The following is a 27,915-nucleotide window of genomic DNA, read 5'->3' as shown; positions in this document are numbered from 1 at the left end:
TAGCATCTGAACTTCATTGCAATCTATTGCATTATATACAATATTTCAACAGAAATAAATACATAGTATTGCTTTTTTGTGTCCATCCTTTGCTTATTCATACATGCAGGTTTTGATATTAAGTTAACACAAACTGATTTTACCTGATCTGACCTGGATTAGGAATGATGTGAGCTATAAAAATATGTCTAATTATGATGCATTAACATTATTCCATACTGTCCACTGTGTAATTATCCCCTCAGTCTCTTGGTGACGCTATTTTATCAAGACTGACTCACTGGCTTATGGACGCTGTGGCGTGTCTCACCCCATCTGTGTCAGTGTGGAACTGGAGTATTGGGTTAGAGCCAAGGTAGAGGGAGAGGGGGGGGGCTCAGTGCATGATCAAGCAAGAGAAGCAGGAAAAGGTTGCATTACAGTACACAATGTCAGGTTGAATATATACAGTATATATTTTTTATCCATAATGTCAATACATTTTTCTTTTTTTTTAGTGGTCAACGACCAATGACAAACTTCAGATGGTGACTGCATTATTTGTTGTTTAGCCTCCTCTTTTCATTGAGTTTCATTGAGACAAGTCAGCTATACCTCCAGAGCAGATGAAGCCAGTCAGGGTCTGTTATCAGGAATATTGGAGGATCTGGCGCTGAAAGTGACAGAGCTTGATGCTTGACGAGCCCAGTTTGTTGCGGAAAGAAGTAGCTGTGTGGACACAGTGTCAGGCAATCTTCTGATCAGCCAGCGGATAGACCGAGGGGGGTTCTGCAAAAAGCCGTCTGCATCCTCTGGTATCAGCTCTTAAATCCTTTTCATGCATACAGCTTAGCTTTGGACATTACAGACATAAATGACAACAGCCCTGCTTTTGCTACGGGAGAGATTCATCCAGATTTACTGGAATCCACAGCTCTGGGGCAAACACTTTCCACAGGAGAATACGCATGACCCCCCCAAACCTCTCTCCGTGAATATAAACTCGGCCCCAATGACCTTTTTATACTGCTAATTTTACAGATACAGTTCTTAAAACGGCCTGGAGGCACAGGCTAAATATGTACTGTAAAGCAATGTGGTCAATGGGGGAAATCCAACCAGATCAGGAACTGCTTATGTCCATATCCATGTTTGGGAAGCCAATGATAATGTCCAAGTTTATTTAACCCGGCAAGTTAGCTAAGACTACATTCTAATCAAAGGCAAACGTCTGCTAAGTGGCAAAAGACCTCCTATGGGATGAAGGAGGGAAAAACACAACAGACATCACAAAACAGCAGCAGACAGACAGTTAAAAAACATCTGGACAGAACATAGCCATATTAAAAGAGACAAGCATAGTAGCACATGGCATCGCTGAGGATGTGGTGCATGGTTCAGCACCTAAAGTTTTCCCTGGTTACTGAAGCGGTAGCTGTGGATGCAGACTCTGGCCTAAACACCTGGCTTTACTACAGAAAGGTGTTCACAGCCTGCCTGTGTTAAAAGAGAGTTTTTAGTTTACTAATGAGTCACAAGACGGCACTGAACCTCATATGCCCATTACCCTATTCAGACAGATATTTATAGTAACCTCAGTCACAATGTTTTGTTGTCCCTTGTTTATCATCTCCAAATGTGATTTGTTACCATAGCTTCATTAATGGACTCAACTACAGGACATAAGTGTAGCTCAAAAAGACATGAATGTTGGGTTGACAGTAGAGAAGGGAAATACAATCAATTAAAAAGCTTAGTACGGCTGATGTGTCTCACGTCCTGCATTAAAAATGCATGCAGACCTCATACTCTATGGTTTTCTCTCTGAGAGGATACGGTTCAGAATGTATCATTTTAGTGACACCAAAGACAAAGCAAAACATTTCCTTTGCCTCTTTTTATGTTTTTGTATGACCATTGACACTATACAGAGAGAAAGACAATTTCAAAGTGCAAGCTGTTTTCTGATGTAGTTGACAGGAAAGTGCTCAATTGCCAATTATCTACATCAAGTTAAATCCAAATTGTCTATAAGGCAACAATCCAACCTACATGAAGGCTTTGGTGGTCATTTTGTGTTGAACTTGTTTGCACCTGCACAGTCTACAATCACTGTGTTGATCGAGAGTGGATTGCTATCCTTTTTCTACTTTTCCTCTATCATTCACCATACATAAACTGTAGTGAAACCAGCTAATATTCTGAATAATGTTAAGTTTATAACTCATTTCTTCTCAAATGTCTTGTCTAATGTTGCTTTGGAAGTCATATTCATGCTGAAAGACTGAAATTTTAACTTGCAGTCTAACAACACAGGCAACTGCTCAAATGTAGGTCACTACATTCCATTGCTCCAAAGTAATGGTTTATAGTTTTCAATCTGTGTTTTCACATAGGCTAACACAAAATGTAACAATATAACAATATTTAAAGAGATTGCAGTCCTGTGTATTTGATATATTTGTGTACTAATTCTCTAACTTGGGAAGGGCATGGGTTTAGGACATTAATAGAAAATGAAACAGATGGTCATCATGACAATGATACAACTCTTATGATCAAGAGGTGCCAGACTGTCTCTTGTTTTGGGTAAAAAATTTTTTTTTTTTTTTTAAAGCAACGTTTTCAATTGTAGATTTTTGATGGCCATAAATTAAAGCTTGATTAATTCAGTAGCCTACTTATTTTTCATCTGTTAAAATATTACCTCTTGGATTTATCCGTGACTTTTTTCAGAAGTTAACTGGATTCTTTGGTGTGTCATTTTTTCCCACACTTTTCTTCATGCTCCTCTCAAAGTGTCAGACAGCTTATAACACAGGCAGCAAAGAAAATCCCTTACACATGGTGAAGTGTGCGTGTACTGACTTTTACAAAGTCCCACTCAAAGTCCATAATTTCTGAAGACCGCAGTGTTGACTAATGTCATAATTGTCCTCTGTCTGTTATGACAGGACTCTGCCTTGGTGCCTCTCCCAGGATTTATCGCAATGAATTGCCTGAAAAACTGAAAAAGAATATAAGTTGGTGGGAAAAAACACTAAGGTATTGATTTTGAGAAGCGAGCTTTCAAAGTCACAGTACTCTAATATTGAACCTGATGCTTCATAAAGGACACCTGCGAGGAGGAGAACTCATCAAAACATCAGTCTCACGATGAGACCACAGGCTTCTAGGGCCATTTTATATCCTGAAAACACTTTTTCAACACACTTTGGTTGAAATATTCAAAGCACACTCCCACCTACAACATCCTAATACTTTAACAGGCTTTGCAACAGTGAAAAATGATGAAATATAAATTATTTATTCACATCATAGAGGAGCCCTGAAATTATTATGACTACCAGATTTCGTCAGCTGTAATACAACTGTGTTGATGCTGGTAAAAATGAAAAGGATGTCATCATGACCACAGACATCATACAGTTAAGGTTGACTGATGAGTTGCTCTCAGTATATTCAGATAAATTATTACTGACAAGTCCCCACGTTTGTATTTCAGCTACTTTTACTGCTACTTAGTTATGTTATTCAAGCATAATCTGCCTACCTGCTTGAGAACTGAGAAAAACTGAACCTCATCAAACTACATACTGCACAGACAGGGTGTCTTGCATGGGCTCCATTTTATAATCCAGTGCTTCAGCCTGTCATAGAAAATAATATCATCTGACAGCACAATTTGACATAAACATAAACCTGGAGTTCCTGCAGACACTCTCTACATTACCAAATGATAATGTGGAGTTCATATATTACCCTTTAGTCCACATTTTAGTTACTTTGACATTTTATTAACTTAGCTGCAGAGCATTACAATACTAAACTATTTAACTTTTTACAGATGTTAGGTCCCCACAGTCTGCGGTCACCCCCAGTGGGACCAACAACAGTTAGCATAAAGCGCACCTGTAAATTAGGCTATATTAATTCAATGATTAGTTTTGATATAGCTACCATCTACCCTACTGAAAACACATACGAGAAAATGTAGGCTACTAACTTTTTTTTTTTAATGTTAGGAGGACATTTCAGCAGTCTCTCGGGCATTTAGAAAATAAACGGCTAGCTAGGCCTAGCCTACTCACCAAAAAGCTGGTTTTATCAGTCCAGTACCGAGGAGCTATAGGCTAACCAAAAATACTGAATGCTGTCCATGAAAATGTCCTGTTCATCATCAAATGTCAAGAAGTAGGCTACAAGTTATTTAACACACCTCCATCAGTAAATGCCTTGAGCTCCACTCTGTTTGGCCTGCAGCCTTATGCACACCTGACATGTCAATCAAACAAGCACGCCCCCCAACACACCAGCTTTGATACAGTAGCCTATCATTAAACAGATTATTTCCAGGTGGACCATCAAAGCACTGACAAAGAAGTGTCACTTTAGCCACTGACATCGTAGCCTAATGAGTTGTGAGGAAAACGTATAAACTTAAGTAGCCTAATAAAACCCCTATTTCATTTGAGAAACTGCCATTTGTAATGAGTGTAATTGAGTCTACGCCCCCTAGCGGCGTCCAGTGGTAGCCTACTGTAGTTTGATAGCATCTATCTGACCTAGACTTGTCATATTTCAAATCAGTTTGACTTATGGGGGAGAGGCGTGGTTTTTCTAAAATTGCATTGTAGGGGGGGTCTAATTGCAGCGCCTCCACCCGGCCTATTGCATTGATCTTTCATGGGAAACATTGTAGGCTACAACACTTGTAGTTGTTGTTTATGTCAACTTTCAATTTACTGTTATTCGTTGTATTCCCATTTTCTTAAACATCTGGTCAATTTGTACAATATCCCTGTCCAGTGACAGTGCAGTTAAACATAAGGACAAATGTTTTGTCACATGTTCAGTTGACATGTGGACATATTTTTGGCACAAATGTAGGCTAATCCTAGTGTACCCTAAATATCCCCCTATTTTAGTCTTGGGTTACGTCTTTGGTACTTTTCTCGTGTGAAAATAAAAATCATTCTCAGCCCTGCTCACACGAATTGTGAATGACCGCTGTGTCCATTCATAATTTCCCTCACTGTCTGGCTGTCTGGCTGTGAAATGCCCCACTAACAGCTGCAAGACAGTGAAGCCTCCTCTCCGTCCAGCTGTGTGAACAATCATGTAAAACCAGGAAAACACTGGCGTTTTGATGCGCACGATTTGCCCTTGCACTTCATTCTCTGTCCTTTGTCTCTCTGTCTGGACACTTAATTGTGCTTTATACGCATAGATCGCATCAATTAGCCTTTTCATAATTAATCATGTTATAGGCTAGCTAACCCTAACCCTTTCTACATTTCCGAAAACACGAGCATATGCACCGCAGCTATTTCCCTGCGCAAATGGTTAATTTGTTCTTCATGTTACTTTAAATCCCCCCACTTGAGGAGTTTTACCTTGAGCTCCTCCAGCGTGCAGCAGGCAGCAGTGGGCGGACTCGACCAGCGGGCGGCGCTGCGCGTTGTAAACAGGTCAGCCATGGGGCTGGCTTGCCCTGTTCTCCATTTTGTATGTTTTTCCTGGAGGTTAGCGCTTTACTTTCCTGACGGCTAGCTGCGGATCTCCGTAGATTCGCCAGTTTACCGCGGTTTGCGTGACAATGTTGATCTAGATCGGACTGGAAGACGGAAAACTCTCTCACACTCACTCGGCTTTGGGTGTTTTTGTCGTTTTATCCAGACATGTAGATAGGACACGACGCGTCAAGGAGACACGTTAACAAACATTGAGTCAGTGTTGCGTGCTCTGTGGACTGCCACTTTCAACCAAAACAATGTTGACTAACGACCTGTGGACACACATAAGCAACCGGTCATTTCAAGGGTAAATATGGGCTTTTATTCACATTTATAGTTTATATATGAGTTCGCTAGACGTGGCTACTGCACTGCAGCTCATTTTACGCTGTATTTTGTGCCATTATAAGGGCTAAGTTAGCTCGGGTGCTAACGCTAACGTTACTGTCAACGACATCCGAGAGAAATGCACGGGCACACAGCCACTTTAACTGTTAGCCACGGTGCTAGTTAGCATGTCAGCGAGCCGTAGCTTGTTATTTTAGACCTGTGTGACTCAATGTCTCTCCGTATGGGGTTTGTGGGCCAACCCTTGTTGTGTGTGTTTGTTTTAAGTACATTGTATAAAATGAGTTAAAGCCTGGCTCTGCGCTAATGAGAGTATTTTACAAATGCCAATAGCTATCCTAGTTAGCCAACCTTAGCTGCGTTAACGTTAGCTATCATGGGCGCGCAGTGGGCATGTCTGACAACTTTCTCTGGTCTGACACCGACCCAGCGTTAGGTACTTTAACCTTAAACCATGTAAACACTTTAGTCAATCGTATCAGAAATGGCTGTGTAGCACATCTGCTATTCTCTTTCTTGGGTTTAATAATGTTGTGGTTATTGACTCAATTTCGTCTGTTAATGCTTTCTGTCTGTCTATCTCCTCCTTCCCTTAAAAGATGGATAAAGGTGGAGTGAAGAAGATAACATACAGAAGAGATTATCTGTTAAACAAATTGGTGTACACTGAAAGCCCTGAGGAGGGAGGTCTGTTGAAAGTGGCTCCCCACAGTGCCATCACCTCTGCCACCTCTGTCGTTCTTCCATCCAGCCCATTGATGCAGCCAGGACAGGTCCCTAACGGCCTGAGCAACAGCCCCCTCCCCGAGGAGCTCACCTCTTCCTCTCTCACTGCCACCGTAGGCCCCTTGTCAGAAGACCCAGAGCCCCGGGGCCTAACCAAAGACCAGAGGCCTCAGCAGCAGCTGCAGTTTCCCCACACATCCCTTACATTTGGGCGTCAGACCTTGGGCGACGGTTTGCCCCAGTTGGAGGCCAGTATAGTAGACATTACCCAATCCTCAATGGATTCTCTCATTGGAGGATCAGATCCCAATTTCTTCCACATGAAAACAGAGGATTTCTCCATGGATAAGGGAGACCAGGATCCTATTGACCTCGATCATGCCTTTGATCACATTGGGAAAGATGTGGATGTACACCAGAAGTTGTTCAGTGACAACACTCTGGACCTCCTCCATGACTTTGAGCTCACCGGGTCTCCCTCAGATTTTTATGCAGGGGATGATGCCTTCCTGTCCACTCTGGCAGATGACTCTCTGCTTGGGGACGTTGGCTCGGATAGGGACATGAAGTCTGCTGTGGTTGAGAGCAGTAACGGCAGTGGGTCAGTCTCTGTCACTCTGAACGGTAGCATTATGCCAAGTCCAGATCAGTCCTGCTCTAGCATGTCCACGACCTCTCTGCAATCCCCTACAACCACTATGTCTGCATTGGTGAAGAAAGAAAAAGATGCTGGCTTCATTCAGCTCAGCACCTCAGGTGTGATCAAGCAGGAGAAGACTTCTGCAGGCCAGAGTTATTGCCAATTGAGCGGCACGTCCTCCACAGACATGCCCAGCTCCAGCCCCATTTCCATCTGTGGGGTCAGTACCTCAGGAGGACAGCGCTACCACTTTGGAGTCAGCTCCAGCAGCAACGAAGCTCAGCAGCTTAAGGATCAGAAACCAGTGTTTCTCCCGGTGACAACCATTGGTGGAGCCTGGAACAGAGGCCAAGGTCTTGGGGACACCGTGATGCAGAGGGCCAGTGAGGCCTTCTCAGCCTCTCCCTCTTACCCTGCCAGGTAAGAATTAAAGGCTGTACTCAAGTTGTGTGGTCTGACCCGACCTTTTATTTTAATGTCACTAATTTATATATAATAATACAATACTGTATTTCTCTGTTAATAACAGTTATGTCTTATTTAATCTTCCTTTGCGCCAACACACACCATATGTTTTTTGCATTCATGGGTCGAGGAGAGTCAGATCTTGGCAGCACAGTTCTGCCACGATCTCGAAAGCCATTCTTTGTGCTCAGGATGAACACAATACTGAGGCTTAAAAGCCATTTTTAGCTCCCCGCCTTTCGAGGTGAACTTCACCTGAGAAATGTCACCGAAATGTCAACGTGAAGAGGTTTTGGGCTCAATGAGACTCACTGACTTGGTGAATGTCCTTAATTAAAATGCTGGCTGCGCTGCTGGTTGTTTGTTTACCCTCCTTATGGTTCACCTGCTCATAACCCTGTGTGTTAGGTAATGGGTTCAATGTTAGGAAAGAGACAAGTGCAGTCAACAGAGAGTCAGAAAATGAAGGTGCTGTACCAAAAACAATCATGTTCGTTTGAATTCCATCATCTAAAATAATTCTTACAATAACACATACCCATCTCTGTTTAGTGTAGTTTAATTCAGGCAGGCTCTCTTTATCTGGTTTCAGAAATCAGACACTGCTGATTACAGATAACTAACAGCCAGTCACATGCACTACCACTAGATAAAACACAGTATTTGAGATGTTTGGTAAATATTGATCGCTTTGGAAAAATCAGGTCAACACGGTTTCAAAAAACAAAGAGTCAAATAGGGCAAAAGGCAATAGAAAATGGTAATCATCAAATCCAAAGAGCAATTAAAGTGTTTAGTAGTTTGGCATGGGTATGGAAAGAGAGGAAGAGAAGAGTACAGAAGATAATAAAAGATGGTTTATGCAGTACTGAACTGCAGTGCAAATCTGCAGTGTTGCATTATTGCCAAAAGAAAACATTTCTGATATAATGGAAAAAAATAATTCAAGGGTTTTTAAATCCATCACGGTGTTCTTTTGTACTTGGCACAAAAGAGAGCCTGTCGTTTTCTCCATTTCTGTGATTGTGTATGGACGATGACTCCAGTTTTCCCTCACAGAGTTAGACATTTCATATGTTGTAAAAAGCTTGAGCAAAAACTGCTCTTCCTAAGTTTAATATCGTTCATCAGTATGTTGGCTAGTTAACCAATTTATTAACCTACTCTGTGAGACAGGCTCATGGGCTGCACAGGACACGACTGCAGCTAAAAGCACCAAGATGTGGAAGAAGGATATGGTGTTTTAAAAAAACAAAAAACAAAAACAGGGGAATTCCACTTTCATCCTTGTCAGACATTTAATCTGGTTTCTCCCAGACTGGACAAGCCTGGGCACCAATGGGTATGTTTATGACATGTCCCAAGTCCAATATGTCATCAAGATATTTATATCCCAGATAGCAACTTGTTATTGGTATTATTATTTAGTTTCTCTTTACTGTTCAGGTTAGTAACCTTTTGAAGTTGCTTGGGCTCTCACAGAAGTATCCACTTTAAATGGCCATATTTCACAGAGCTCTTGGATCTTCCGGTTGCATTAGGCCTCAAATAAACCTCAGATGTGGGCTGTTTTAACTTGTATTATATCAGTTCCCCTGGTCATTCAATAATGCCGACAAAATAATTGTGGCCTTTACAAAATGGCCAGGTCTGTACTGTAACAAGGAATTTCTTCTTGTGTTGAGAGGAGTGGAAAAAGGCTGCTTGTTCCACTGACTTACTCGCGTGATTTTGCTGAATCTTAATTTCAGCTGTGATTTTCTTTCCAGTGAGCTCCCATTCAGTCGAATGTAGAATCCAGTCACAGTGACTCCACCCGGCCCCACAAAGTGTCCTTTGTACAGTTATGACTTTGCTGCCCTGTAGAGTTTTATGGGTTCAGCTGTGAACGTGGCTTTGGGGCCCAGTGGTGAAGCAGCTCAATAGAAAATCTTTACCAGCAGCTCCAAGACAAGTGACAGATAGATACACATGTCTTTTATCTGTGTCTCTTTTACATTCATGCCTCCTCAATTCTCAGTATCCCAGTTATGGAGTAATCAGGTCAAAGACTGGCATGCAGAAATGCACCGTGTCAATGAGGGCACAGATGTAGTCATGTTTTTATTGTTTGTGCAAATGATGCGTGATAGTATCTTCATGACTGTCTGACAGTCAATCCAATGCCCGGTGAGCAGGAACAGAGAGACATGAGATAAACCTCATTTTCATTTTTACATGTGGCTTTTATCACAGTGTCTTTGTGTTATTTAGAGACTTGAGTGTCTCTGTGTGTTTAAGCATGAGGTGTGAGCTCAGATGATTTTCAGTGGGTGTTTGGATATTGGCTTATCGGTGTGTGAGCTTAACATTTCTGTGTGTGTGTTTGTACCTCCAGTGAGTGGGAGTCTTCTTTTGTTTTCATGTGCAGTGGCTATTCACCGCAACCTGCGCGACATTTAGCGGTTAGAAATCAGCTGAACCTTCGGTTGCGGTGGCTCAGGCTGGTTGGCATCAGGTCGCCACGTCCTGCAGCTTCTCACGCAATGGTGCACTTTCTGCTTCCTGCAGAGGCTCGGGCTCAGAGCGAAGGCAATTAAGGTGCAAAATGTGAGAGGTTGTAGAATACAGTGTGAGCATGAGCATGTGTAAAAACATTCGCATAAAGTGTACGCTGATTTAAAAGTGACAGACGCTACAAACTTGAAATCCAATATTTACTCATATCTTTCACATAGGCCCATTTGCTGGTACAACCACAACACTGGTTATTACAACCTCTCCACTCCAAGTTCACAAGAGTGATGAGTTTGCACACATTGACTTTTTGCAACACTTCTTTTGATAAAAATGTTGCAGAACTTGCACTTGTGGAAGGTGAAAATGTAATCATCCAAGTCCAGAGGTTTGTTCTCACATTGTAAACTACATAGCTCCAAGCACCAGACTTAACTCTGCACTGTCAGATTTTGCTGCTTTGCATTTTGCAAGTCTTCGAACCCTCCTCAACATACTTTAATTTTCCATATCCTGGCTGTTCATTCAGTGCATCGCAGTTTTAAAATGTGACTCAGTTTCATTGTCTGACTCGCAAACAACTGGTTCTCACACTCTGAAGAATGCTTTAACCTTGAAAAGTGCTTCACTTTGTTCCTATTTTGGGAAAAACACACCCTCATTGGATAACCGGTTTTTGATGTGGCATTACCCAATTAACACTGAGTTTCCCCTAATGGAGGAAAATTACAGACACATAATTCCTCTGGTAGATAATCTCACAGCCCATTTTGTTGGTCTGCATTATGTAACCTTTGTTTTTACTGTGGCATTTCCTCTTCTGCCTATGATTGGCCCACCCCATTATGTGGCGTAGCCTGTGACGACTCGGCCATATGCTTCATCCTGCTGCTGACTGCCCCAATTTTTCCTGTAGGGTCTTCAACAATAAGGAAATGTAGTAGACCAGACCTGTTATCTGTGACACTGTTTTAATGCACTTTGTAGGTCACTGGAGTTGTATGGAGGCCTTTTTTTGTGTGGTGGAGGAATGCTGTTTGCAGAAGTAATAAAACTGGCTCACTGAATAGAGCGGTTGGCACAGCTCTCATGTTTAGAAACCAGTGCTCAGTTGTCTTTGAGTTAAGTAGTAATAATATGAGATAAGTAAAGTGATCACATTGAGCAATTCTGTTCTCTGGTATTTTATAGAGCTATTGTTCATTGGAAAATAATTAGTAGGCTGATTCATTGATAATGAAAATAACGATTTGATGCAGCTCTAAAGGTAACAGACTGACAGATGATGTATGGATATGTTCTGATGTAATTTTAGCTTGGTTTTGATAGAAAAAAGCTTGGTAGGATAACCACTTGAAAATAAGCTCTCAACCAGCCTTGTGAACATAATCAATTAACATACTTTAGATGCAAAATTACTTAAAGCTGTACAGAAAAGAAAATTGAATTTGAGCCCACTGTGGGTCTTAACATTAGTGTAATAACTCATCTATCAGACGATGTAGCCCAAACATTGTGCAAAATTCTATTTTTGAGTAAATCCGGGATGAAAGTGGGGTAATTTTTTTTTTGCATTGGATAATACAGGCACACGAATTATGCGTCATGCTGCTCACGATTCATCAGCCACTGATATTGGATCTGTCATCCGTCAATCAAATGTCTGAGACACACACACACACACCGAGCTCAGTCTCGGCCCAAGCTTTGAATATCCCGCCCGCTCGATAACGACCAATCAAATTCGTTTTCCTGACTCGGGTAAACTTGTGCGGCAACTCGTGGAAACTCGGCGCGACAAACAGGACAAACGGCCATTTCTGAACACCTTTAACTACCTATGTAAACTCCCTTACGCAACACTTACTGTATTGTGTGTCGATGAAATGTTGGTATGACTCTTGTCAGTGGGGCTGTGGTTGAAAGCTGCGATGCCTGCAGGACTCTGTAGCAACCTGTTGAATGTGTGAGTTTCTTACACTGATTGACTGATTGAGTTTAATAGGAGAGCTTTGTATTTTTCATTTAATTTTTCTGTCTCAGTTCATAATACACAGTCTTATAAAATCATTGCAGTGTTGTCAGTGTTCAGCCAGGACTTCAGGGCTACAACTACAAACCGACTATAGGTTCCTGGGGCTGTTGAAATAAAAAATGGTGTCAGTCACAGCTGCCTCGTATATCATGTGCATGTTGCTGCCTGGTTTGATACGTGAGCAGTTCATGCCCTTCAGTCTATTTACGTATAGCTATAGGTTTATATAAACCTTATATTTAGTGCATGAATAGTAGCAGCTTTCAGTCTGGATTTGGCTGTGTTTTGAGAGTAATCTTTGGTCAGAGTTACTATTCAATGCACAGCGTTGGTCTGACACGCCCCTCACACATCTCTCTCACTTGCTTGGTCGCGCGCTCTCCCTTTCTCGTCCCCTGTTTTTGCTTCTGCAACCAAGGGCAGAGTCCTTGACTGTCAGCAGAAGCTTTCAGCAGCTGTAAATCATCTTTTATGATGATGTTTATTTGTGTGTGCGTGTGTGTGTGTGTGTGTGTGTGTGTGTGTGTGCATGCATTTGGCCTTGTGTATTATGCATGAGTGTGTAGGTGTGTGCTTGTGCATGCATGTGGCTGTGTCATGAGCACTGTAGCAGTCAGGCAGACAGGCGGACTGCAGAGCGCTGCCATGAAGCTCTCACTCTCCTGACCTACTTTCCCTCCCGCCTCCCACAGCTGGCGCAGAGTGAACGCACCAGATCAAATGCCAGCCATTCCAGTCGCTTTCGTGTTAATAACGCATTCGCCTGTAACCACAGTTTTGCTTTTTCCGTATTTAGTTTTTGTTGTGTTTTTACGTTGAATAGGCTTAATAGAAAGTACCCGTATTGAGGTTAAGGCGATATATAGACAAGTCTGTGTTTTGTTTGTGCTGTTCTTATGCTGACTGTACTTGGGTGTACAGTTGTCGAGTCAGCAAAGTCAAACTTTGGGAGTGGGTTCCTCCCACATCCACATGAAGGTATTACAGCTACACACACAGTAGCAGCAGCAAGCCTCCAATTCATTTTACAGGCCGAGGAGCTACCTCCCACCTACACACAGTCACTAACAGCTCCTATTATGGAAGCTAATATGGAAACTCAAATCCTTTGGGGTTATTTTTCTTGTGCTGAGCCATGGGTTAGGTTTGGTTTCCTCCTTTGGTGTTTGAAGCTAAGCAGTAGTTGCTGCTTGGGGCTACAATATGTATCTGTTATTGAAACGGGTTTGTCAATACAGCCTGGGAGGGGAGACAATGACAGCAGAGGGTAACAGTATCTTGCTGATGAACCAATACAGTGTTCATAAAAATACTTGGTAGGGTCACTAGCAACAAATGTGAAAGTATTACAAGATTAAAAGAAACAGTCAAAACTTGAGTCTATTGGCAATGTTAGATAACATTTTAGGAAAGAACAAAACAAAAGACAAACAAATGTATTTATTGTCTCAAAATAGGGATGAAAATGGGATAAAGTCTAGGTTTAAAGGTGTGTGTGTTTTTCCTCTCTGAAATAAAGATGTAACATACCACAAATGTACAAGGTAATTACATTACAGAACAAGAATTTACATTGTTAAAGGAACTTAAAGCTGACTGAACCTCTGACAGCTTAACTCACATGACAAAAGTTATGACCATAACACAAGGAGGCAAAGGATTGGATTACACAGTTTCAGAGACCTGAGGTTCAGGAATAGTGAAAAGCACTAGTAGTTATGGCACAGAAATAGAAACAGCACTAATTGTCCTACACGCTCAATTAGGAACGGAACTTAGACAAGTTGTATAATATACTATGTGCTGCACTGCAAACATCGTTATCTCAGTTACAAGTAAAATAAAGCATATTAGGCTGAAGTCATTACGTCTTATGTAATAACTAACTGTTGAACTAATCTATTTTTTCAGCTTTGTGGCTGGAAAGAAATGTCTGTATGGTGTCCATATGTAAAAATTGAGCTGTCAGAGGCGGAGGGGGAAAAAATTCCCATTTAATGCTGCCAGAGGAGAACAACTGCCTGGCTCAAATCTGAAGCTGCCTCACACCCACAAGTTTTAATGTCATCATGTGACTCAGTGACGTTCTGCATCACTGTCAAAAGTTGCACACAATCTCTAACCAATATGCACTATTTTAAGTTGAGCGTGGATCACACTAGGTCAGCACTGCAGCGCTGCATTAGGTCGAATGGGCCTAAAGGTGCCATGTGACCTGTGAGCGTGACAAGTGCATCTCATTTGTGATTTCCCTCCTATATTATTAATAATGCATTTCATCATACGTGTAGTGGCAGATTATAATCTAGAGTGACAAAACCGGTTTACCACCCTCCCCTGCACATGCGGAGGGGAGTCGCTGAATAGTTTCATGAGTATGTAAATTATATGGCTCATATGACCTTAACAGTCACCAGATCTCAGTCTAACTGAACACCTCTGGAAGATTTTAACATGTTACACCCGCTGAGTTTTTACCTCAAATTGCATCCTTATTGGACCATTATGGACCCTGCAGATCATATCCACTTCCAGCGTCAAGTGTACCCTTTAGGAAGTGTGGCAGTAAGTAATGGTGCTGCTGTAGTGGAGTGGATGAATGGATATATACTGTACCATGTCTGACTGGCTGCCACGTCGGCGGTGGAATTCATGTTTACCCCCCAGCCCCCACCAGTAACCATGATCTTTCCCTAACCTCCACCTCAGAAGTATTTTAATTGCCTAACTTTAATCCTGAAAGGTTCAGTACAAAATTATTTTCTTAATCTTGACTACTGCGTCTAGTGTTTGACAGAAATTGCCCAGAAAGCCAGCTTTAAAAAACACTGACATTAGCCTACATTTAAAAACTGAACTCTTTATCAAGAAAACCATGTTTGCCAAATTGTCTAATGTTGATCTTGTTTGGTTATAGGGATGGTTCGACTGTGATCTCCCTTCCTGTCATCCATATGCATAATAAAGGAAGATCTTTCAGAGGAATTAAAACATGTTCATGTGGTCCCATCTGTATATCTCATTGTGTTAATTTGCAGTAGCAGCACAACTTTGTGAAGATTACGGAAGATGTTGCATGAATGCCAGCCATATACATGCATACTGTCTCTTTTTATTAGAGGGCACGGGATGGAGATATTTTGGAGAAGTCCAGCCCAGTCTTTAGTCAAACAAACACTGTCTCTCTCCACTCCCTCATAAAAGCAGTGTTGTTGTTCTGCAAGCAGGCACGATTCAGAGCGTGCAGACCAGTTCCCCTTTCTATTTTAGTGGCTCTTACCTCAGGGAAGGAGCACTTCCTTCTGCTTCTCCTCTTCACGCGACTTCGGATGAAGACGAGCTGTTTGTGCAACGTCGATCGATACTAATAAGCAGTGATAATCAAAGGAGCACAGGGCGCCGGTTTGTTTTAAGCATGCAACCAGGCAGCCGGATTTTTGTGGACGTCCTCACTCTATCATTTTCAGTTTTATTTCGGGTGTCACCACATGTGAGCTGAGAGACATCCAGTGAGTGAAATGGTTGTTTTTGAGTCACTCGCAGTGGCTGAGTCTGAAGTAGGTCAAGCGTTTAGGTGGATATACATATGGAAAATAATCTATCACACCTTTAAAAAGAACTAGCCCGGCCTTGTAGTGGTATAGATCGAACAGCTGTTTGTCTGAAGTGACAAAGAGGCTGGGATATAAAGAGCAGGGGCCTGCCACGCTACTCGTGACACTCAAAGCCAAAGAAGGATTATGAATTGTTAAGCAGGGCACTGGGCCACCAGCATTATCATAAGTGTGTGAAGTGGCTTGACTCATTCTAACGCAGGCGGATCGATCGCACTCCTCCTGCAGAAACAAGCAGTTAACTTTCGCAGCCCTGCTTTTGGTAAAGTCGAGGCCCATCTTGGGGTGTCTGTTGTCTCTGTGCTGCAGGCTGAGCTCTCTGACCGACAGTAAACTCTGAGGGAATGCAAGAACTTCCTGTCGATGGCGAGCGCACACTTAAACAGATGGTTTCTAAAAGAGGAAGTTTTTTCGCTTTTCAAGCTTTGATTGGTTTACATCTTACAATAACAGATTTGCAGCTTACTGTATATTGCGGCGCGGTCGGACGTCATCGACCGGTTCTAAATCGTAGCTCTGAGAAAATTCTGAAAAGGAGTGACATCACCTCAGGCTTATTTTGTTGTTGGAAAGGTGTGGCAGCTGCAGTAATTGGATTTTAACCAGTAGCCTAAAGCCGTCTAGTAAAGCTGTCCTGCTGACACCATCCCAGTAGGCCAGTGAAGGACAAACTGGTTACCCCTCCACACCCTCTGAGATCATCATCACCATGGACTCATTAGCCGCCCCCGCCCACCCTGCTGGTCTCCACACCCTCCTTTTTGGGGCTTTTGTTTGTGTGTGTGTGTTCATGTGTGGTTTGGCTCTTATTAGTGATCCATGAGGAAACCCGACATACATCTGTGAGTGACAGATGGCATACCGGTTTCTATGAATTACATTTACCTCAAGTGCCTTCACCCGGTTTTGTATAGTGGAGGATCACAGTGGGTGGGTGGAAGTAAATACTGAATATTGAATTAAATGATGATGATGTTGTACTATTGATAATAAATACTGTGAGCCACAGTGCCTCGATACAATAGTATTGATGTTAGCCACCACATAGTTATAGGCCAGCACAATAGGCAGAGAAATTTGTCATTTGAATTACTTGTAATAATCCTTCCCCATATTAAAATATATAGTGATAGTAAAGCATTTTATAAGTGATCTTAAAACGGCATTATTGGCCTTTTTGGCAACTTTATGCCAGTGGAAGAAGCTGTAAACACAATGTTGACATATTATCACCTTATAAAGTTGTTATAGCTAACCTCTTGGCAAACAGTAGCATCTTTACACATCCAGCAGACGCACAGGAGCAAAGTCAGCATTTATTTGGAGCCATTTTTCTGACCACTTGATGATGATGATGATGATGACTGTCCAGTCATCAGTCTTTTCTTTGTCTGTACTTGGGAAAGGCTACAACATGCTTCACTGTGTTCACTAGTTAGTCACCACCGTTGTCAGCCTGCTGTGTGTTGTTCAGGCGGTGTAGTGTTATTGCATGTTTGAAGAATGGTGGTAATGGTGGTGATACCAAACCCATACAGTTGGGTGTCACACCCAAACAAAGAGTAGAAAGACGCAGAGCAGAGAGACACTACACACTCAGGCGACAGTTCTGTGGTTTCATCACAACAAACGACACCTTTCACATTACTGTTGACTAATGTCTGCTATCACATCGCTCACGCCCCCTGAAGTACAGATCCAGAGTAACATGCTGTTTGAATATGGACAGATCATCAGAACATTCACACATGATACAAATTAATGTCACATTTAAAAAAAACAGTGCACACTATGGATTGTGGTTTGTTACTCTTTATAAATCCTCCCGGTTGCATCTACTAAGCTGAAAATAAAATGTTTTGTTTTTAGCCCGTCAGAATTATTTAAAAGTGTTGGTTTGTCTGCTTTTCAGGAATACTTTTTCACTTCAAACTGAAACCAGGTTTCACCTCTCACTGCTGCTGGAGCAGTGTTCAGAAAGTGCCGCCCTTTGTGTTGCACAATATAAAAACCAACCAACATAGTGAGCGGGAGTGACGCTGCACAGCTTGAATGAAGCTGTGTCCAGTGAGTCAAAGACGCTCTACAGGAAATAAATGCTCACAAACTATCAGCATGCAGTGTTAGTGAATATAAGTCATAATAAGACATAAATGATCGCCTTTTTTTACCACAGTGTCTCAGTTGTCAGCGCCGCTCAGAAAGTTCAGTCGTGTCACAGCTCGACAGGTTTTTATCTATTTATTTTTAGATCTGGCTGTTTGAATGCCTCTAGACTCTATGCTTTGATGTCTCACTCAGATTTTCCCATTGCACTGCATCCACTGACAACTGGGGCTTGACCTGCTTTAATGCCAATACACTCATGTTGTGTAACTAAGAGTGAACTTGGCACCCTGGCTGAAATATACACAAGCGTGTTAGTGTGCAGTCACAGTTCAGAGCACCTCTTATCAAATAAAACAGTTTGTTTTCATTGCGGCGGCGGCAGACGTGCAGACACATGGACTGACACAGACGGTTGTCGCACGTCTCGGGCTCAATATCCTCTCAGTGTGGGCGTTGTTGTTGCTGTGGCCACTAGGTCAGAAAGGAGGTGTGGACCTCTGGTGCATGGATGCAGCAAAGCCTGACGACCCCTAGTGGTCGTTTTGGAAAAGTGCATCAGCCTCCGCCGCTGACTGGGTCTGGAAATGTTTATGGTTGAATCAAAGGAAGAAGGGCTGCTATAACAACCACTGGATTTACTACGTGACCGCAGATTTCAGATAATTTGAGCTTTTAAGGCCCAAATGGGAACAATGGAAACCGTTTTCCTTCAATTATGATGTTGGGAAGTTTAGGGAAAACAAGCATAAGGAGCACATTGACTAATGGGCAGATATGTATATTTAGTGATATATGTGTATCCATGTCATTCATTATTATAATTTTTAGTCCAGAGTTGTAAATCTAAACTGCAGTTGAACTCTCCATGATATGGAAATCTGTTGATGTGATGATATTTGACTAATATTCATTTCTCTTCTCTATCCCTCTCCCTCCGCCTCTACATCCAGACCAGAAGGAGTCACAGCTACGTCCGCACCACAGGGGAAAGGTGGGACTCATAAGATCTGCCTGGTGTGCTCAGATGAGGCTTCAGGCTGTCACTATGGTGTTCTCACCTGTGGCAGCTGCAAGGTCTTCTTCAAGAGAGCAGTGGAAGGTAAGAAACTGAGATGCAGGGATTATTGTGATTTTTGGCTGAAGGCGCGATCATTACAAAGTAATGTGCTGTAATACAGCTAATTAGTTTTTCTGGCTCTTCCCTGGAGCCTTTTTGCCACAGCGATGAAAGTAAATAACAGATTAATCTTGGTGTTCTCTGCTCCTCAGGGCAGCATAATTACCTGTGCGCTGGGAGGAACGACTGCATAATAGACAAGATCAGAAGGAAGAACTGCCCGGCCTGCCGCTACCGCAAGTGTCTAATGGCAGGCATGAACCTGGAAGGTACACATTAATCACACGGACCACGCCAGATAGTGAACTCCGCAGATTAGCTTCATTGCATTGGTTGTTTTTTTTCACGTAGCCCCGACCTCCACAGTCACCCGTGTTTTCTCTTCCTCCAGCGCGCAAAACCAAGAAGCTGAACCGCTTAAAGGGCGCCCAGATGAGCAACCCACCAGAGGTGACGTCCCCTCCGCCAGTCGAGTCCTACTCCCTGGTCCTCCCCGGGAAGTTCCAGCCTCAGCTCGTCCCCACGATGCTGTCCCTGCTGAAGGCCATCGAGCCGGACACCATCTACGCCGGCTACGACAGCACCCTGCCCGACACCTCCACACGCCTCATGACAACCCTGAACAGGCTCGGCGGCCGACGGGTCGTCTCCGCTGTCAAGTGGGCCAAAGCTCTGCCAGGTTAGTGGACAGCGAAGGGGGTCAGTCTACGGTACTTTGAGAAAGTTTTTGAGTAGTGTTAACATTTTTGATCTTGATTACAGGGAGGCAGAGATCACGTTTATGCTTTTTTCTCACATGGCCACCATGTTTATTTTGGTAGCCTGTCACACACCAGTGCATTGATCGAGGGGGAGGCAGGACTGCATTACATGGCACATATTGTTTCAGAGTATTGATGACAGATTATTGGTTTTATGGCAGTTGGTGCCTAGAAATCAATCACCATCCTGTTTTGATTTGTGTAAACAAACACTCACACTATATCTGGATTTGCTCCATCTGGAGAGATTTGGTAAATCGAGAGAAGTGGACAAATGGATAATTCTCATTTCTATCCAACAAATTTTACTTCCACAAAATGTATGTGATAATCCACAATGTACTTTACCTTTACTTGATTACTGTTTGTTGTCCCTTCACCCATCACACCCTCCACACACAGTGATTGTATTGGTGTCTGGTTAAAGTGTTTCCTTGTCCTCCACACTCAGGTTTCAGGAACCTTCACCTGGATGACCAGATGACCCTGCTGCAGTGCTCCTGGCTCTTCCTCATGTCCTTCGGTCTGGGCTGGAGGTCGTACCAACAGTGCAACGGCAACATGCTCTGCTTCGCACCTGACCTCGTCATCAATGAGTATGTGTTGTGTTGTTTACAGTCTGTAAATCTGACTGGAATCTGAAAGAGTTGGGTTAAAAATCATAATTTACCAGTGAGAAATCAATTTTCTCTTTTTCCAGTAATGTTAAATTGAAAATGAAAACATTTACAATTTCAGTGCTGACATATTTTTTTTGTCTGTCTGTTTTTAAATCAAAAAAACACACACATCTTGTTTATATCTGTCAGTGCAGCTCTCCACTCTGTGTGTAGTTTATCCAGAGCGTCAACGTGTCTGTCAACTGTATCAGCAGAGTCTCACTCTCCTGTAGATTTGATGACTTCATTTGTAAACAGTGCTGAGTCTAGTGAGCAGTCAGCATGTCGACTGTGCTCTGGGCTGTAAGAGGCCTTTTGCTTTTTGCTTTTTTTTCTCCATATTCATAAGCTGAAAGTTAATGTGATCATAATTAATATCAGATGAGGTCATGTTCTCTATTCAGCCTCGGAACTATTCTATTCAGCCTCGGAACTAAATTTAACTACACCCTGTTTTTTTGTTTTGTTTATCAAGATGGTTTCTCTCTTCATTATCACACAAAAACTCCAGTTTCTGCACCTGATAGAGTGAATCTCATTTCAGGAAGAAAGATTTATAAATAGGATACAGATTGCTTGCAGCAACAATATTTCATCTGCAGAGATGTGACAGGAAGCTGCTTCATCTCTCCGCAGCCCTGTAAATCAGCTGTGATTTGTTGGAGAACCCAGTCATACGTTGTTCAACCACTCTTGTCTGATTTCACCAGGGAGCGGATGAAACTGCCCTACATGGCCGACCAGTGCGAGCAGATGCTGAAGATTTCCAGCGAGTTTGTGCGGCTGCAGGTTTCCCACGACGAGTATTTGTGCATGAAAGTCCTGCTGCTGCTCAGCACAGGTCAGACTTCTCACCTCAAACACTATCACTTGTGGAAGGAGGCGTCGCAATTACGCAGTTATTATAAAAGCCATTAGACTAATCCAGGACCGTCTGGAAGATGATGTTGATGTATGCACAGGGCCTCTCCCCACTCATTACCTAACTTGCTCTTCTCTAAATACATTCACCCAAGTGTTATCAAGAAATTGAATACAAGCACATGACTAATTTAATTGTCGTAGTGCACAAGTTAAGAGTCATTGATTATAATCAAGCTAATGTGAAGTGTATTTAAAACCATAATTGCAGGTAGCTGAACACACCTTAAGAGTCATCACAGCGTCATTCAGGGTGTGTCTGAGTAGTGCACACTGAAGTGACCTTAGTTTTATTTAATTTTATTTTTGACCTCAACATTGTGGACAGTTACTGTGATTTAAAAATGTGAAATATGTCCGTCCTCTTTTTGCAATTTAAAGTTGTGATGTGTTATGTGTGAAGTATCGGCACTGACAGCTGGCACGGTGCCGAATATTCATATCTCTGTCCCAGATGTTGACCTTGAGTCCCTCTCTCTCTCACACACAGTGCCAAAGGATGGCCTGAAGAGCCAGGCGGTGTTCGAAGAGATCCGGATGTCGTACATCAAGGAGCTGGGGAAAGCCATCGTGAAGCGTGAAGAGAACTCCAGCCAGAACTGGCAGCGTTTCTATCAGCTCACCAAGCTGCTCGACTCCATGCATGAGGTACAGAGACCCAGCAGGCGCTTAGTGACCGACTGCAGTCTGCAGCTTTTCAGTGAACCCTCAAACAATGATTTTGTTTCATGTGCTGGTTGTGCGGCACTGTGTGTGTGAGACGCTAAAGAAATGAATTTCTCAATAACGCATAGTTGCTCAGTACAAATTGTGTGTTCTATAAGCTGCAACAATATTGTAATAACCACTCTGCCTCATATACATGTGAAGTGTGTACATTTTTAAGTGTGTAATTTACTCTTTTTTTTGCTTTGAAAAGCTTTAACTCCCACACATAGCTGTTTCCAAGCCACTCAGGTCTCCATGTTGTAGTGTCATCTTTTACATCCACCAAGAGTGACCCCAATGATTTAAATTTTAAAGCATGTTTGCGTAGCTCATCGGTATCGTTTGCATGTATGACGGAGTTTATCAAATAAGCTTTCCACCAACCCCTCTATGTGTTTATATTACTGACATGGTCCTCTCTCTGTGTGTGTGTGCAGGTGGTTGGCGGGCTGCTCAGCTTCTGCTTCTTCACCTTTGTGAATAAATCCCTGAGTGTGGAGTTCCCAGAGATGCTGGCGGAGATCATCAGCAACCAGTTACCAAAAGTTAAGGCAGGCAGTGTCAAACCTCTCCTCTTCCACCAGAAATGACTGAGCCCCTTAACAGACACAATGCCTTAAAACTCCCACCACATCACTTTCACCACCCACCTCCCCCACCCCCCCCCACCCCGTAAAGTGTCGATGAGAGGACCGAGGATCCGAGGCGAGGAGTGAATGATGTCTCTTTGGGAGCGAGTATGCAACTTAGTGTGGTGGCTCCCTCCGGGTGTGGAGGGAGAGAGCCGAGAGAGACTGGAGTGTAGAAACCAGACAGTGAGCACAGAGGTTTTGTTTTGTTGAGCAGTCTAAGATGTAGTGTATAACAACAAGTAGGAAATATTTGTAAGATAAAAGATAATCACAAAGAGAAATAGGCTTAACATCCATGTCGTCTCAGGTTTCTTACCTTCAAATACAGAACGATATCTAAAATAGATAAGACAAATATCTATGTAAAGGTTCTGATAGTATTTTCTACATTTTCAAATTGTAACAGTTTATACAATTTTCCAGGTTGTCGTTACCTGGGAAGGTAACAAAGCTTAATTAATAACATGCTCTTAAGTAGGCTTTTAGACTGTATGTTCCTCTTTTAGTTTTTACAGGAGGTTGAAACTAAATGTTTATCAGTCATATGGGAAAAAAAAAATCTCTTCTCCAATCATTTAAAAAAATATATTTCAGCTTTGCTTTGATACTTTGGACATACAAAACAATTCTTTCTCTTTTGGCTTGTTGCGCGACCATTCAAAGGATGATTTCTGCCACAAGCCAACCTCTTCCAGGTTTACACACGTCTATCACAAAAGGGAAAAAAAATGTGCCTTTTTTGCTTCAAATATCATCTGCCATTTTCTTTCTAACCTGTCCAAGGTGTGCTTCTCTTTAACCCGTCATGGTCTTCCTTCATCGTATGTTGATTGTACATTTTATATTACATGCAGTTGCAAGTTTTCCTCTTTTTTTTTTTTTCCAGTGGCTGTGTTTATCTTTAGAAGTGGCAGCTCGGTCCATCCTCCGTGTGTAAGAAATTATCCTCGATGTTGAGAAAGAAAATATAAAGCCTGCTTCCTTTAGCGCAACCTCCCACACATTAAACTCCACGTTTAAGTGCGATTGGAGCACTTTTTAAAACCCTGCTTAAAGGCTTTAAAAGACTGTGAAGAAAGACTGTTATGCTGTACCAGTCTTACTATATCACTGTAGATGCAATTTAGAACTATTTTTTATTAGTTAAGCCCACTTTGATGTTTATTTTAGTCCCCACTTCAGCCCCAGTAGTCGATTAATGGAATATGATAGATTTGTGCGTCTACCAATCAGAAATGAGAGGGCATATTTTATTGTGTTTGCAAGATTATGTCGTTTATAATTCTTCAGGAAAGCTCTTTTTTTCTGTGGTTCTGCCACGGCTCAGACTGGTTAGGAATTAACCGTCCTTCACTTTCTAAAATATTTTTTTACAGTCTGTTTTGGAAAAACTGACAAAGATGCAGTCATGATTCTGCCACTGATGATCCCTCTTGGACAGTATATCCACGCTCTCAGTAACCGCCCACTATAGGAAACATGTTATTGAAAGCTTGTTTTCATTGCGTCGCTTTTATTTATCAAAGGAACGGTGGAACATTTTGGGAAATATACATAATCGCCTTCATTGTGAGAGTTGAGAAGAGCAATGCCAGTGTCATGTTTATTGAGTAAATCTGATGCTGGAGCCGCTTAGCTTAGCTTAGCATGAAGACTGGAAGCGGGGACACGGCTCGTCCGACTGTCCACTCTCCACCAGCACCTCTAAACCTCAGTAAAAATCATGTGAATGTAAACGCAACAAATTACCGCTTTAGTGGGGTTACGTGACGGGCGACCTCTTGGCTGGGACTAGGAATTTGCTGGACTCTTCTTTTTACTCCTCAGTTTTTATATAAATCCAACAAATGAGATATAACATATTAATGATTTTTGATATTTCAGACTCTATCCAGTCTTTATACTAGGTTAAGCTAACTCTCTTTTGGATGTAAAAAAAGAATCCATATTTCCCAAAATGTTGGACTCCTTATTCAAAATGACAGCATTTATATGACGGCGTGTTTGAACAGCACTTTGGATCAGTTGTTGGCAGATTCATAACCCTGTAAACCTCTTACAGCTGCTGACAACATTCAACCTCTCCGACTTCAACCTTCAGCTTTGTTATTGTCCCATTTAGGCACCTTGTCTTCACGTCTCTGCGTCTTTTAGTACTTTTGCACGTTCATGTCTTTGTCTGTTTGTTAGTCGAAACCCCAATGTTTGGAAAGCACTTAGCATCCGTCACCTCGTAGAGTCGCGCCACAGTGAAAGTGTAGCGTCACTGACTGGGGAGGCAGGCAAAATGGATCCTTTATTCTCTGGGAACTATTTCAGTGCCAAACTCCTGTTTTGTCTGTTTTCAGTGATGCTGAAAGTTCAGTGTTTGCATCAGAAGAGGAAAGAAGTCCCAGCTATGAAGCCTGTAAATTTGTCTGATATGTAGAGAATTGATTGAGGTCATTATTGATGAGCGATAGATGATTTTTTGTTTTGTTTTGTTTATTTGGTAACACAAAGCACTCACAGCTGTGTTGTGTAGTCACACAGAATAACGTAGATCTGTCAGTATCCCTATTTTTATATGTGGTGTAAGTCAGTGGGAATTTGAAATGTGTTGCAATGTTTTCATCAGTCGAGCTTGTCTGTTTAGTTTGTCATCAGTGTGTTTCATAACCCTGACATGCTGTTTGTGTTCAAAAGCACAAATGAATCCAGGTTTTCGGCATGAATGTGAACCTTCAAGAGGAAAATTTAGTTTAAAGGAAATGTTGTAGACATTTTAAAGAAAATAGCTCTGTTGCTTAGAAATAATTAGGTAACAATGTCAAGTGGTCGACTACACAGGGCTCACTCTTTGCTAAACTGTCCCAACAAGTATAAAAACAGTCGTTAATGTTAAGCCACTCCCACACTCAGGTTGTTGAAATTGTCTGATTCACACAGTATGTGGTCGTTCGTGTTTAGTCGTTAGTGTCCAGATATTAAGAACCAAAAACCTTCAGTTTGGTTTTCCCAAAACGTATCTGCTTCTGTGATTTTTTTTAATTTTTATTTATGGCATATTTTTTGTCAGGAAAAAAAATAAGAATAAAACAACAACAAAAAAAAACAGTTCACTTGACAGATTGGGAAAGTTAAACGAATGTGCTGCCACCGTTGACATTTATATCCTGGCTCAGAAACAGGAAGCTTGTTATTTTTCTTTCTAAGGTTTATTCAGAAAAAGAAAACAGATCTTCATTAAAACTGCATAGGGGTTACTCATGGGTTACTTTCACATTCAGTGTATCCAAGTCTCTGCTGCTGCTGCTGCTGCTGCTCGTCATTTAAACAGGTATATATATATATATGAAATCACACACTTGCCTCTTCTTGCTCAAAAATGTATCGATGCTTACCCTCTTGTACATTTTTGAGGAGGACAACTGAATATGCAATAGAAATAACAGATAATCTATCACCATCACATAACAGTATGTGGTTGCTAACTTTTCTTCTTCTTTTTTTCCGATATAAGCTATTTGCATACAGGAGATTCACACTTTAACTTCAGGAACAGATAAACTTTAGTCCGTAATCAGTTCACCAAGACTGCACAAAAAAGCCTATTTGATGTTCAACTACAAGGTGACCAAAGCAAGTACAGACAAATTCAACACAATGTCAGTGTAAACTTAAGTAGCTCATAGAAGACAAATGTACAACTATTTGTTTTCTTCCTCTTTTTTTTTTTTTTTTATAAACACATTTTTATTTTTTACTCTAACGTGATGGCTTTGGTCATATTGTGTAATACTGTGAATAGGATAGGAGTCAGTCTTTTTCACACACAAACTGTTTGTGAAAGTAATCAACCAGCTTGAATCTAAAAAGATTTGCACTACCCAAATATTGTTTGAAAATCTATTTTGTATAAAATATATGCAGACATTAACTTTTGAGAATTATCAAGGGCAGATCATGTTTCACTGGTATGTGCTTTCTCTAAAAAAAAAAAACAAAGCTTTGTTTTGCTTAAAAAAAACTGAATATGTACATATAATCCATTGTAAAGAAAATGTGGTGTGTTTGTCTCCAGATAATAGTTTTTCTATACCAACCCTCTGTATTATTTCTCCTCTGTAGTGTGAGTCCTGTTGATCTTTTCCTCCATTGATTAAAGGTGGAACTGTACGTCGTCGTGTGGTACTTCTCAAAAACAAGGAACTGTACGCTGATGTTTGCCATGATAGTAACTCGATAATGAAAATGAACAATGGAAACAGTAAGCTCGTTGTAAGCCACTTCTCATGATCACAGTAAGCACTTGTTCATCAAATAAATGCGCTTTTCCAGTCTGGCACCTGGTTTATTGAGTCCTGGAGGAGGAGACTGTGGACGTCTGTGCTGAATCACAGCCTTTACAGATGTAGGACGTCAAAACTGGGCGTCCTCTCCACCACCTGTTATGGAGGAGCCATTAAAGGGTCAGTTCATCTGAATCATACAGGAAGTGAGGAGCTCCTATATACTATATGGTCATTTATACTTTTTCCCAAAAATTCTGTATATTTTGCTCTCACTGGTTTCACGTGGGCAGGGCTCAACTGGGAAAACGTGAGGTCATGATGAAAGTGAGCAGTTTGATGCTGTTGGTCAACTCTGATCAATCTAATAATTTATTATTTCTTTTTTTAAGTATCATTTTTGCTTATTTACTGATGATAAAAGACAACCACTCAGCGTGAAGCTAAGTTTTTTATCCACTGCTAAAGATCTGACTGTGCTATGGCCAGAAGTGAACAAATTGTTTTTTAGTGTATCTGCAACATTGCATTTGAAAGCTTTATTAGCAGTGTGCCTAAATAGAGTTTTTAAAAAAAATTAATTTCCTCATTAAGTGGGCAGTAACAAACTGTTGTAAGGAAGGAAAATGGTGCAGCCTGACTGAACATCAGCCTATGCATCCTCCACTCCCCCGCTGTAGTTATATTGTATTTTCAATCATGCAGTTTAAGACATTTTTATCAAATATCAACACAGAACTCTGTTATCAAAGGTTTAATTATATTATTATAGGCCTACTTTCTCGAAATATAAATTACCATTAAAATGTTAAGATTGTAGGCTAATTATAGGCCTATTATTCAGGATCTTAAAGGCCTGGTTGAGTCTTTTCTCTACTACTGATTAAATCACTTCTACAAAACTGAGGTTGAGGTCCT

At 41.6% G+C, this 27,915-nt stretch overlaps 1 protein-coding gene across 1 annotated transcript; it reads left to right on the top strand.

The window, feature by feature from the left end:
- The first annotated feature begins 5,433 nt into the window (after positions 1 to 5,433).
- Positions 5,434 to 27,050, top strand: nr3c1 (nuclear receptor subfamily 3, group C, member 1 (glucocorticoid receptor)). Its single transcript, XM_085790044.1, has 9 exons — positions 5,434 to 5,802; positions 6,443 to 7,629; positions 18,879 to 19,027; positions 19,198 to 19,314; positions 19,437 to 19,724; positions 20,258 to 20,402; positions 21,176 to 21,306; positions 21,877 to 22,034; positions 22,532 to 27,050. The coding sequence occupies exons 2-9, from the start codon at positions 6,443 to 6,445 to the stop codon at positions 22,682 to 22,684; spliced, it is 2,328 nt and encodes a 775-aa protein (XP_085646170.1). The 5' UTR covers positions 5,434 to 5,802; the 3' UTR covers positions 22,685 to 27,050.
- The last annotated feature ends 865 nt before the right edge of the window (positions 27,051 to 27,915 follow it).

This window comes from Trachurus japonicus, chromosome 10 (genome assembly GCF_045865225.1).
Source record: "Trachurus japonicus isolate A0001 chromosome 10, Traja_1.0".
NCBI lineage: Eukaryota > Metazoa > Chordata > Actinopteri > Carangiformes > Carangidae > Trachurus > Trachurus japonicus.
The sequence above is the reverse complement of the archived record's forward strand: the minus strand, read 5'-3'. Positions and strand labels throughout refer to the sequence as shown.

Bases quoted from the DNA above. Each gene is read 5' to 3' on its own strand.
- nr3c1 (XM_085790044.1), top strand. From the start codon at position 6,443: ATGGATAAAGGTGGAGTGAAGAAGATAACATACAGAAGAGATTATCTG. The intron at 7,630-18,878 runs GTAAGAATTAAA...CTCTACATCCAG, and splicing joins TCTCCCTCTTACCCTGCCAG to ACCAGAAGGAGTCACAGCTA. The intron at 20,403-21,175 runs GTATGTGTTGTG...TGATTTCACCAG, and splicing joins CCTGACCTCGTCATCAATGA to GGAGCGGATGAAACTGCCCT.